Source organism: Triticum urartu, chromosome 7A (assembly GCF_056163025.1).
Source record: "Triticum urartu cultivar PI428250 chromosome 7A, HENAU_Tu73, whole genome shotgun sequence".
Classification (NCBI taxonomy): domain Eukaryota; kingdom Viridiplantae; phylum Streptophyta; class Magnoliopsida; order Poales; family Poaceae; genus Triticum; species Triticum urartu.
The window spans coordinates 706371708-706384336 of NC_141879.1; the positions used below are offsets into that span (position 1 = coordinate 706371708).

General features: G+C 44.9%; 1 protein-coding gene and 2 non-coding genes across 3 annotated transcripts; 2 read left to right on the forward strand and 1 right to left on the reverse strand.

The window, feature by feature from the left end:
• Positions 1–463: 463 nt before the first annotated feature.
• LOC125526235 (U2 spliceosomal RNA) lies at positions 464–663 on the forward strand. The gene has a single exon (XR_007291644.1). It is a non-coding gene; the product is annotated as a U2 spliceosomal RNA (small nuclear RNA).
• A 2668-nt stretch (positions 664–3331) lies between these two features.
• On the forward strand, positions 3332–3530 carry LOC125526233 (U2 spliceosomal RNA). Its single transcript, XR_007291642.2, has one exon. It is a non-coding gene; the product is annotated as a U2 spliceosomal RNA (small nuclear RNA).
• Positions 3531–10202: 6672 nt separating this feature from the next.
• LOC147961841 (putative B3 domain-containing protein Os03g0619850) lies at positions 10203–10748 on the reverse strand. Its single transcript, XM_087532901.1, has one exon. The coding sequence runs from the start codon at positions 10728–10730 to the stop codon at positions 10203–10205; it is 528 nt and encodes a 175-aa protein (XP_087389027.1). The 5' UTR covers positions 10731–10748.
• Between the last annotated feature and the right edge of the window lie 1881 nt (positions 10749–12629).

Here is a 12629-nt window from a genome sequence, read left to right on the forward strand (position 1 = left end):
AAAACAGGAGAGAAAATGAATAAAATAGAAGAAAATAAATAATAGTCAAAACAAAGAAAGGAACGAGGAAACCCGATGAAAAAAGAAAGACAAAACAAAAACAAGAAAACCGAGATAAAACAATGCAAAACCGGCTCTATTACCCTCAACTAGCTCGCTCCCTAGTAATATACATGGAGAGGAAGTTGGCCTAGTGGTTAGTGGAGTTGCAGCTCAGCCATAAGACCCGGGTTTGAATCCTGGTTTTGCCGATTTTTCTTGTTTCTTTCTTCTAAACATTCGCTAACAGGCTGGCCCAATAGCCACAACATGGAGACATTCTATTTACCAAGACGAGAGTTGCACTCGCGTAAGGCGAGATATGGTCGCCACGCTTGTTGGATTTCCCATATCGCTTTTGCACCCGCTCGAGGGCGGTTCACAGACCAACAAAAGGCACACACGGTCATCGTTCAAGGCATATATACCTTTCTCTGCCTTTTCGCTAATATCAGGTGTAGTATCTGTTTTTATCTGTTTAGTATTTGATAGGTGGATTTACGGATTCATGAGATATTAATTTAGTTTTTTGTGGGGAAGAGTTCGTCTATGTAGCTCGATGCATGGACGGATCTGATGTGTCTTCCAAGTGTTGCACTTCTGCTTGGAATAGGCGCACCCTACCAAAACAAAAATAAAATGAAATATAATCTTGATCGCAATTCAGTTCAAATTTGTGTTCAAACCCCTTGCTGTTGGAGGTTCAGTCAAGTTGTGTTAAGATCGGTTAGACCGATGGAGCTAAATGTTAGAAGATTGATAAGAGGGGGAAATATTTTGACGCAAAATTTTGAACTTTGATGACCACCACGCTGCGTGTTCTTTTTCAAAAGTAACTTGAACATTGTCTCCAGACCTTACATGTCATCAATGGGGGAGATTTGTGTGAGATCTCACATTACGTGAGATCTATAAGATCGATTTTTTTGGAAAAATAATACATGTTCAAACATTCTTATTTTCTTTTAGAGACACATCAATGTTTTGTGTACAACCTCAAAAAGTTTCAGCTCCTACGTCAACTTACATTAAAAGAAACAAAAAAAAGAGAAAATTAGATGTGAATAATGTCAAAGTACTATTCACCCAAAACTACTACTCTCTCTGTAAACTAATATAAGAGCGTTTAGATCACTACTTTAGTATTCTAAACGCTCTTATATTAGTTTACGGAGGGAGTACTATTCATCAATGTTTCTTTTTCAAATCTATAAATGTACATTGAGTTTTGAGCTGTTGTTTTGGAGTTGTAGACATACCTCATATGAATGTTGTCAAATAATTTTAGTTTTTTTAAATGTCTAAGTATGATTAGTTTTTTGGGGTCGATCTCACCTAAAAGTGAGATGTCATACAAGTATTCTCTGGTCCGGACATGCTTTTTCTCACAAATCGGAAGCAAAACTAGGGGGGAGGGGGCGGCTTTGCTGCCACACCCGTGTCTGGCCCACCAAAAAACCCTCCCGTGCCCGCGTGCTTTCCCGCCCAAAGCCAGCTGCCCGTATTCACGCCGCTCTAGAGTTGCTGCTCTGCATTGATGCCAGCCAGCGCGGACGGGACCGCTCGCTAGCGCCGGGATTGAAGCGACTCACTGGCCGAGGGTGCCGCTCGCACCGCTTCCCCGGCCTCCGTGCGGCTTCAATGTCGGAGAGACGTTTACTAGATGGAACAGGGGAACCAGTTCACGGACACGGATACAGGAAGCGGCCATCCAACGTTGCCTGCATACATTTCAAGCCGGTTTTTAATTAACCGGACATAATTCATGCAAGCGGATTACATCAATGTTTGGATAAAAAATAGGAAAAACCGCATGTACATAACATGCAAATAAGTCTAGTACGACAATAGTTCTAATTCAACGAGATTAACTGGCTGTTCAACAAGTTTTTTATGAACGGATCATGTCGTCTCACAGATACTGCTCTTCGGCTTTATCGAACAGTGTATGCGCGTAAATGTTCATCCTCTATTCTGTGGTACATCATGGCAACGCATGGAGGCTATATAATGCGTAGACCAATATTGAGTGAATGATTCAATCAATACGTTGAGCAAGAAGAAGCAAAACTTACAATCTCCTCCTCTGCTGCGCGAAATGGCCACCTTGCCTCTAGCCGACCAACCGCGTCACAAAACTTGGTGACAGAGGTCTGGATGGCGTACCATCGATGCGACAACGACCTCACATTGAGTTGTTGGATGATGTACATGTCGTAGGTCGCAATGTGCTTTCGCGCGTGAAATGAATCATGCATGCACTGCCAGAAGATCACCCCTCTGCTCCTGCCTACGAAATCAGTGGATACGGCCAACCACGCATCGCACAACAACTTATCCATCATGGTCGAGTACCCCGCCATCCTTCGTACTCTAACATGGCATTAAAAAATAAGCTCAATCGCATTTGACCAAACACCTACCGCGCGTGGTGTCCGCCATGGACGGCGTCGACAGGGGGGCGGAGTGTACCTTCCTAAGGACGACTCCAGGGTGGATGACACCATCGTAAAAGGCGAGCTGGCGCATCAGTGCTGGGTGGACAATGCGTGTGTGCCGGCTGAAGAAGTACAACGACAACGTTGGAGAAGGAGGATGCGGATGCAAACAAGAGGGAGAAGGAGCGGAGCGGAACAAAATTTGATCGGGAGGGAGGTTTAGTGGGTCGGGAGTGTCAGAGTCTTACGTGGTTGCTGTTAGACTCCCACAAAGCTCCCTCCTCCCTCCCCCCCAAAAAAACTTTGCGGGGAAAAGTGCGCCCAAACCGCTCGGTGAACCGATACAGGCTGTGTTGGATGGCACAATTACATGCTCACCTTGTAATCAATATAGGATCCCCTCAAAAAAAGTTATCAATATAGGAAAATGAAAGCATGCTAAGAATTGTTTGAGTCTACATTTTTTAAACGCTCCTGAGTTTCTAGCACAAAATAAAGCTCGTGAGTGTAAAAGGAGAAACAGATCGGCAATCTAATATTCTAATTAAGGTCACCTTTTTTGAGAAACTCTAATTAAGGTCGTCTCTGTTTTTTCTTGAGAAACAGGTCATCTCTGCTCAGTGGAGAATTTGGGCCATGGGTCACGTGGGCCGTCACGTGGGCCATGGGTCACGTGGGTTCCCAGACGTCGGTTCACCTGACCGGCCCGCGTCGCTGGTTGGACGAGCAGTACGCGAGGCCTTTTGTTTTTCTTGCGGGAATATGCATCTTCGAGCAATCCCACACCGCCTTTGCAACTGAGCGGAGGCGGTTTGTAAAGCAATAAAATCAGGCGCAGGGTCACCGTCCAAAGCATACCTTTCTCGGTCTCTTGGCTAAGATCAAATATAGTATTTGTTCTTATCAGTTTAATATCTAATACGTGGATCTACGGATTCATGGGATATTAAGTTATTTTTTATGGGAAAGAATTTGTCTATGCAGCTCGCTACATGGACGGTTCTCATGTGTCAGCCTAGCGTTGCACTATTGCTTGGAACAGGTGCACCCCAATCAAAACAAAAGAAAATTAACCATAATTTTGACCTCTCATTTCATAATTTTAAACTTTGAAGCCAGCAACATTGCGTATTAGAACCTGGGAAGTAAGTCGCAATCTGTGGCTCCCTGGATAATTCAATTGCAAGTGTATTCATAATAAAAGGGTTGCTTTGATTCATTGGATTTCATAGAGTTTGTGTAGGATTGTGATCTTATGGATTTTTCCTTGTGGTGGGTGTTTGATCTGCAGGAATCCAACTCTTATGAATTATTCTAATAGAACTTTCCCTAGTGTATCTCATAGGAAATTTTCCATGAGGTCCCTTTGAAAGAATCACGATTTTTCTATGTTGTCATAGAACACCCACTTGTGTTAGTTCCCATATATTTTTCCAATTCTACATGTTTCAAGTGAGCAGGGCATAGCAATCCTTTTATTTTTCCTATGCCTAGTTTTCCCGTTCTATAAATCAAAGGAGCAGTAAAGGTGTCAGAATTCCTAGAAATAGAAGCAAGCAACACCCAAAGCTTGAGGGTTTAGACCTGAATACCCAAAAGCTTAAGTGTTCACGCCAAGTTACCTAAAAAATAAAATGAATTATAGGCTACAGTCTCATTTGCACGGTCAGAATGACATGGCTACTGCAACGTTGCTTCAGAGGTCGGACACCGGAGTGAAGTACAAAAGAGAGATATCTGCACGCAGTCACGCCCTCCTCTCAAGCGTTAGCTCCTACCACTGCACAAGAGCGTCGTGTCATATCTGATTAGTATGGTCCGCGTTCTTTTTTTCTTTTTTGGTTTTGCTATCCGTCACGTACCTATTTTTACCGCACTTGCCGGAGCGGGTCATACATATTTCCTTGTGTGTTGTGCATGTGAATTTTTTGTGTGCTCATCTGAGTGCGCGCCTGCATGCACCGGCGTACTAGTTTTTGCATACGGCACCCGCGCAGGGCCGGCCCATGTAACATTTTCGTCTGTGATTTAAAATACAAAAAAAAACACTGCAATTGAATCGAACCAGCGAGCTCCTTCATCTAGGTAGGCTATACACCGCCCCACCAACCAGCGTGGATGTGCTAACATTTAACTTTTTCTTTCTTTTATTCGTTTTTTTTTCTTTTTCCTTTTTTCTTCTTCCTAGAGCGATGAATTGCTTGCAAATATGTGAACTTTTTTTTTTGAAATTGATGATTTTTTTTCAAAATTCATGAACTTTTTTGAATTTTGATGACTTTTTTTCAGTTTCAATGAACTCTTTTTAGAAAGTGTTGAACTTTTTGAAAAATCGATGAACTTTTTTCAAAAGCGTTGATTTTTAGTTTCAGAATTTATGAACTTCTTCAAAATTTTGGTGATTTTTTTTCAAATTCTATGAACATTTTCAGAATTGATGAAACTTTTTCCTTAGTTTTTATTTCCAAAATCCATGAACATTTTTTAATTGAAGATGCTTTTCGATTTTTTTCCCCTTTTCCAGTTTTTTGTATTTCTTAAATAGTCAACGGTTCACCAGTCAATTGGTCAACCATGACTGGTCAAAATGCACCTGAGCGAGGAAAACCGGTCAAGCGCGTCGAACCTCACACTCTACATGGGACAGCCCATGAGGAGGGGCGCGTGACCGCCGGTTCCCCAAGTGACGCTGAAGGCGCCACATAGGAGCTCCCCACCGGCGGAGCTACGACAAGGCTAGATGGGCCGTGGCCTGCCCATTACTAAGCGAAACAAATGTTTGTTATAAAGACCAACCCGCACTAACGCATTGATTCTCAAATTGGTAGGCACTGTTTCGGCTCTCTTGCTAGCCCAACTTTTTTGGTAGCTCTGCCACTGCATGTGTGTGTGTCCGTGCGCATGGGCATGCATCCGTGCGTACATCCTTTCATGCATGCTTCCGGGAAGGAGTGACAATATCATCAAGATGCGTTTTATTTTGCGCGTGTTGAGATAATTAATTTGTAACCTAAGCAATAGGTATAATATTGGCATATACTTACTCAAGTTATCTGCAATCAATATGCAAATCATACTATTGCGTGAAAATTGCACCCCCTATATATTTATTTTTATATTATAAAACAATAGTACAATTTTTGTACTAACCGTGTACAGTTTTTTGTGCCATCATTTGTTTTATTTTTTTTATTTATTTCTTCTTTAGAGTAATGCCAATGCACTTAATTTATTCTTCGTCACAAGTTATTATGGTTTTGTCTTTGCTTTGTAATTTTGTATTTGCCTTTGTTTTTTAGTTCTGATTCCTCATTTTTGTTTCGTTTGATTATTATTATTATTATTATTATTATTATTATTATTATTATTATTATTATTATTATTATTATGTGTGTGTGTGTGTGTGTTTGGTATTAGGTTTTTTTTTCTCAAGTTCAACCAATTTATTGTTCGTGTGTTCGCGCTTTGTGCATGTTCTTGTTTGCGTGTGTGTGCATTCATGCATGTTGTTGTGTGTCAGTGTGTGTACGCGCGAGCGTGGCATATGCATACATATGTATTGAGAGATGGAAGAAACGACCCCCTTAATATGAGATTAAATTCATGTATGACATCTGGAGAGCAGATTAGTTTTGGTTGTTGTTGTCATACTACCCGAAACACCTGATATAGCATGGTCATATACATGTAGTTCCATGCAATATGTGTGCAGATCGTAATGTCATTTGAAAATTGCACTACTATAATTTCCTTTTTAGATATTAAGTTCTTCGAAATCTACGGGCAAGTTTTCATTATAATTTATTTTAAGTTTTCTTTCTTAGATTTTTGCTCTCCTTTATGGTAATACCTAAATTCTTAATCCATTTGACCTTAGAAAATAATTTTTTTATAATATGAGTTTATTTACTAACAAGGGAAAATGTCTTAGACAAAAGTTTTTTTATTTTATCATATGTTCTAATTTTATTTTTTCACTTTTTGTTGTTGCTTAGTCGATTTTGGCTGTTAGATTTTCTCGTATAAGATAATTACCTGCCATGCTTGCAAATTCTTTATAATAAAGTTGAAGCCCTAGAAAAAAAACTCTAAAAATTGGTGTCATCTTTTTTTGGGACAAACTTTCGATCTATTCATAATCAATCATGGTAGTGCAGTGAACATTAGTTGTTATTTTTTTACAATTAAATCCATGGACTACCTAGCGAGAGCTACAAACACTAAAGCAGACCGATGACACGTCACCGTCATTGTCCCTCCCTCTCCGGAGCTAGGCAAACTCTGTTGTAGTAAATAATCAGAAAAGCATTATGCTAAGACCCAACAGGACCAGCACACTAGATTAGCAACCATCGTTGATGAAGAAAATCGTAGATCAGAAGGAGCAAACCTGAAAAGTCCCAAACAAATATGAATGAAAACTATATCCAAACAGATCCGCCGAATCGGAGCAGCGATTAAATCCCACGAGATCTGATGGAGACACACCTCCACACGCCCTCTGACAATGCTAGACACACCATTGGAACGTGAATCAAATATGGAAGACACTATTCCTATCGAGGGACATCATAGCCGACACACAACCTCCAACCATGACATTGAACCTATCAAGAACAATAGCGGTGTCAACAGCTGTGTCTAGCTTCCGCCGATCGAGGGCCGAGGTCCTTCGCACCTCCACAGCCCTAAGGCCATTAGAGATGGCACGGATCGAAGGCGGCGCCGACGACAGGAGGAGGAAACCTGATCAGCTGAGTTCTTGGGGCTGCATGAAAGTGATGTCATCTTACTCTCTCTCTCTCTCTCTCTCTATTTTTTTTGTAAAATTTAGATCCGTCTGGACCATAATCATCGTTGTTTTTGCATGTGGGACCATAATCACCTTCCATCATGCCCTGATCATAATGATACGGGAAATAAAAGCATGCGAAGTATTTTTTTAGCCTATATATTTCTTTTAGCGGTTTTATTAGTCTACATCTTGAGAAGAATAAGCCCGTGAATTCTTTTTACCATAAAAATTAAAGCTCGTGAGTCTAAAAAGGAGATGTAATTTTTTTTGTAAAACAGATCGGTAATCCTTTTTTTAGATCCGTAATCTTTTTTTTAGAAAGAGATCGGTAATCTAAATTAAGGTCACCTCTGTGATGATAAAATGGGCCATGGGTCATGTGGGCCGTGACGTCCTGCTTGGGCTCCAAACACCAAATCAGTCAGGTTCACCTGCCTGACCCGCGTAGCTGGTTGGACCACGAGCGGTAGGCGAACAATATATGCTTTCGTTTGGGCTTCTGCTTTTCTTGCGAGAATACAAGGGTGTTTGTTTTCAGTGACTTATTGGTTTAGGAACTTAAAAATGTTTTTATAAGTCTCATCTAAACCAAATAGAAGGGATTTATAGGGACTTAAAGTGGGCATTTGTGACTTATGAAATAAGACTCTCAAGAAGGGACTTATAGTTGTAATATAGTCTTTTAGTCCATTTTAATTTCCAGGAACCAAACAGGTAGGAACTTTTTAGGGTCTTGGGTTGGGACTAAAAAAAATCCTAGGACTTATGAACCAAACGGGGCCTACGTCTCTTCGACTTATTTGAATAATCAATTCTAAAAAAAACTTATTCGAATAATCCCACATCGCTACATGGACGGTTCTCATGTGTCGGCCGAGCGTTGCACCATTGCTTGCCACAGGCGCACCCCAACCAAAACAATATAAAATGAAAGTATAGATTATAATCTCGACCTTGGTTCGGCCCACATCTCTATTTGTAGCGCTTGCGTTCATTTGTTACATGTAGGTGTTATTGATTAGGAGTCCCTAAAAAAGTTACACAAATTGTAGGCCGCATCACAGTCTTATTTGCACTGTCCAGACCGACATGGCTACTGCAGCATTGCTTCAGGGTTCAGAGACCAGCGTGAAGTACCCGTGTAGAAGAGGGACATGTCCTCGCAGTTAGTCACGCCCCCCCCCCCCCCCCCCTCTCTAAAGCACGCTAGCTCCTTCCATTGCACCGGAGCTCCGTGTCATATGTGATTGTACTTCCTTCGTTTCGAATTACTTGTCGCAGGTATGAATGTATTTAGATGTATTTTAGTTCTAAATATATTCATTTCTGTGACGAGTAATTTGAAAAGCGACGAGTAATTTGAAATCGGAGGGAGTAGTTTGGAGCGAGACGCCCGATCGATCAGTCCTGCCAGCTCGCTTGCTTTGCTGCACCCGGCCGCAACCTCTGCCGGCCGGCACCCGTGCCTCCACGCATGGATGATGGAGCTCCCATCAGCGCCACTAGTTCTTCAGCTCGCCATTTTTTTATTACTACAACACTTCCGTTCCGTTTCGGCTCCCGCATGTCGGCTCCGCGTCGCGTCCACCCACGCTAGCTGGACTTGCTCCGATTTTCTTCGTTTTCATCCAGCGTGCATCGATGTTTGAGTGGGAATGTATTTTTTTTTTTGCGAGTGACTTTGACTGGGAATGTAAGATGACGGATGGATTTTTTCACAACGCAGACAAAAAAGGACCGGAGGGAGTATCTGCTACAGTGCTACTGGATAGAAGGTTCTCATTCGGGCTTTGTTTGGATCTTTAGGCTGCATTTCTTCCACGTGCCATAAGCCCATAACGGATTGAGTCGCTCCATGCTTACCAAGAACACGAGTTTTGGCACGCGAACCCGTCGGATTTAATTGAGTTTTGGACTCTCAGTTTACCGTTTCACGAAAATAAAATACCAAGAAACAAAGTATGGACCGTGGTCTCATTTGCACAGCAGTTCGACCGACGACATGGTTGAAAAAAAGGTTGAGACAAATGGAGCTGCCGTTCAGATAGAGCAGAGATAGGCCCAAGCGTACGTGTTGGTTCAGTGTAAAAGAGACAAAAAGGTTGGATGCAACACGAAATTTGTACTGTATTCATCAGCACGAACGTGCAGCTCTGTCGTCAAATGACCAGCTCATTAGCTGACGACTGGCCAGGGAGATTCAGTGACAATGCACAACGGCTGCAGCGGTGCAGTCAGCTGTTCAGACCGGAGTGAGTCAAGTGCAGACGAGAGACCTCTCCTCGCAGTCGTGCTCACACTACCCCATTTCGCCTCGTTTCCTCGGCCCGTGTCCACCGCACGTTTGAGAAAGAGCTCATTATCCTACGGCCGCAACCTAGTGTGGAGCGAGGCGCTCGAATCCAGCTTGCTTTCCATGTCGATCCGGGAGGCCGCAACCGCATGCAATCTGCGGAGGAAGATGGCCTGCTCCGGTTTTTCTTCGTTCCGGTGCATCGATCTTTGACTGGGCATATTATAAGATGATGATGCATGGATGGATTCATCCGGGGCGTGTTGGGTTAGCGCGCGCTACAATACCCGCATTGCATACACTTCTCCACCCAACCTGTCTATGCAAATGCAGTCTCAAATGCACCATCTGCATGGTGTTTGGTTGTCTGCATGTTAGTGGACAAACTCAAAGCATGATGTTTGGTTGTATGCAACGCCTGGTGTATGGTAACCTTTTTGGCTAGTTGGTGAGGTTACCACCACACTTCGGCAGCACACATCATAAGCACAACAGAGTATAAACAGACAACAGAGTATAAACAAAGCATGAACTAGTATAATTCAGATATAAGCAGTACCACACTTCATAACAGTTCAACTCATAAACCATAAACTAGCATAATTCAGATAGTACGATGGAAAGAGGTGGCCCGGCCCTACTCCTTGGCGGCGAAGGCTTCGTCGTGCTTCCCGCACTTGTTGATGACCTCAATGTCATCCTCGTCGAAGATGATGACCTCGAGGGTGTCGGGAGTGAGGAGCTTGAACGTCACCATGTAGCCGATCTTAATGTGATGAACGACTGCGTAGGTGGCCCAACCCTGATACAGGGTCACCCTGTTGTTCATCAGCTTGACCGTCACCTTCCAGGAGCAGCCGGTGTTGTTCCTGAGCTTGAACTTCGTCGGCACCGCGAAGAAGTGCTTTGTGAAGTCCAGGGGCATGGGGATGCACTCAAGTTTCAGTGCAAGGATGACCTTGCAGAAGTGAGTTGGGCCATCCTCCTGATGGTAGTGGCCATAGTTACGACGCTTGTTGCTGGGGGGCTCCTCCATGCCCTCGTCGTCGCCACCCTCAGGCGTCTTCGGGTCTTCCTCGGCGGTGGGCGGCAGCACAACCTCGTCGGGCATTGGGTGAAGGGGTTGCTTGCCCTTGTCAATGGCTGGGAGCACCTCCGTGCCCATCTCATTGCTCTCCTTGATCTGCACACAGTTCATGGAGTCAAGCACATCATAGAGTTCATGGCTAATTGAAGAGCATGTAATTAAAACAGCATGACTGTCACTCTTCTCCTCCTCTCCATTCCCCCTATATTTACTCACCCTGCCCACCACTACTTACCCACCCCCTCTCTTCTCTCACTGTCAACCTTCCTCCTCCCCATCGCCATGAGCTCTAGCTCCAGCTCCAACGCCAACCCCTTCCCTTGGGGTATTGGCTGGAGGGCCTTTTTTCTCGGGTGGTCGGCTGGTGATCGCACTAAGTTCGAGAACACCATGGAGGTGTGCTCGAATTTCGACTCCATGCCAGACATGCAGAACGAATCAAATATAGTGCTCATGAAGGCCACTAAAGAAGAGGTGAAGACGCTGATTCCTGACCCAGCGAAGGGCGTGATGGCAGTTGACATCATTCGCTGGGCCATGAATCAGGCCGTCTCCGACGACGCTAAACGGAGGAAGAAGTGGTGCAAGTACAAGACCTACTGGGCTCCTAATGACCGCCGTGCCGCAGTGTACTGGCAAACGGCTATCGCGCCGCCGGCGGTCATCGCTAGGGAGCCTAAGGAGGAGGAGGAAGAAGAAGCGGTGCACATGCCAGCGAGGGCGCCGGAGCCAGGCCGTCGTACCTGGCAGATCGACCTCGACTCCGCCGAGGACGAGGAAGACGACCCGCCGGCCCGCACGGCGAAGAAGAAGAAGATGAAGGCCAGCGGCTCGACCAGCCGCTCCACACGTCGGTGACGGCCGCCGCGGTCGGCCGGTTTCCGTTGTGTACCCCCAATCCCCCAATCCCCCTTCTGCATTCCGATCTTGCATGTATGAACTCGTTTGAACTGCTATGAACTAGTATGAACTACCCCTATGCTTATCTACCTCTATTCCTCATTCCCCTCCGTCGTGGATCGAATCTATCGTCGTGGATCGAATCTAGCGTGCGTGCATGTCGAAGAGAGAGAAGTGCTTACCGCCATTGATGGAGTCCGGTGGTCTTCTTCCCCTGCTCTGATCCGCCGCCGCCGGTGATGGAGCCCGGTGGTCTTCTTCCTCTGCTCTGATCCGCTGCCGCCGGTGAGAGTTGGGAGGGTGGGGAAGAGTGGGGAGAGGGAGCGGTGAGGGGCGGTGAGGATAATAACTGACGGCGCTTCGGGAAGCAACGCGGCTTCTCAAGCGTGGCCGTGCGCGTGCAGCCGCCGCTGCTCACGTGCACCGCTCGGGCCTGGCTCTGAAGAAACTGCCGATTCGTGCGTTCCCAATGAGTCAGGCTCAGAGATGTTTTAAGAAGCGTGCGATGTGGGCCCAATAGTGTATGCGGGCAACCAAACAGGCTGATCACTTCCCGCACAGGCCTGATCGAGGCCTATGCAGGCCACCAAACACGCCCCTGCTACTTCTAGCCAGTAGTTTTAGTCGGGCTTTTGTTTGGATCTTCGCAATAGTACCATGCTTGGAAAGATCAGTCCTTTAGCACGTGAACCTACAAAGCTCGCGGCTGTTCCAATTGATCTTACTTTGTCGGCGAGAAAAGAATATAGTACTCTGCACAAAAAGTACGATTCCCATCCCACATCAGTAGCAAACCCATGAAACGAAGCGGCAAAATTGACAAATTTGATCTATGAATGAAATCAAATTACAAAATGAACTGCCCGTGAAACTATTTCACGTGGCTGACCTTTTTGTGTGACGCCCGACACAAAGGCACCACACTACACTGTGCAACGCCTCATAGATAGGCGCTACACGCCTGGCCAGCGTCGCACCCGTGTGATCTGAAAATTACTAAGTCAATGTCACTAATAGGGAAAAGCCTAGCAGCAGCGCGGGTTTTGGGCCTATTAGTAGCGCGGGGACCGGCGCTAC

What these genes read in the sequence shown, in the direction of transcription:
- LOC147961841 (XM_087532901.1), bottom strand. Translation starts at nt 10,730, where the DNA reads ATGGGCACGGAGGTGCTCCCAGCCATTGACAAGGGCAAGCAACCCCTT.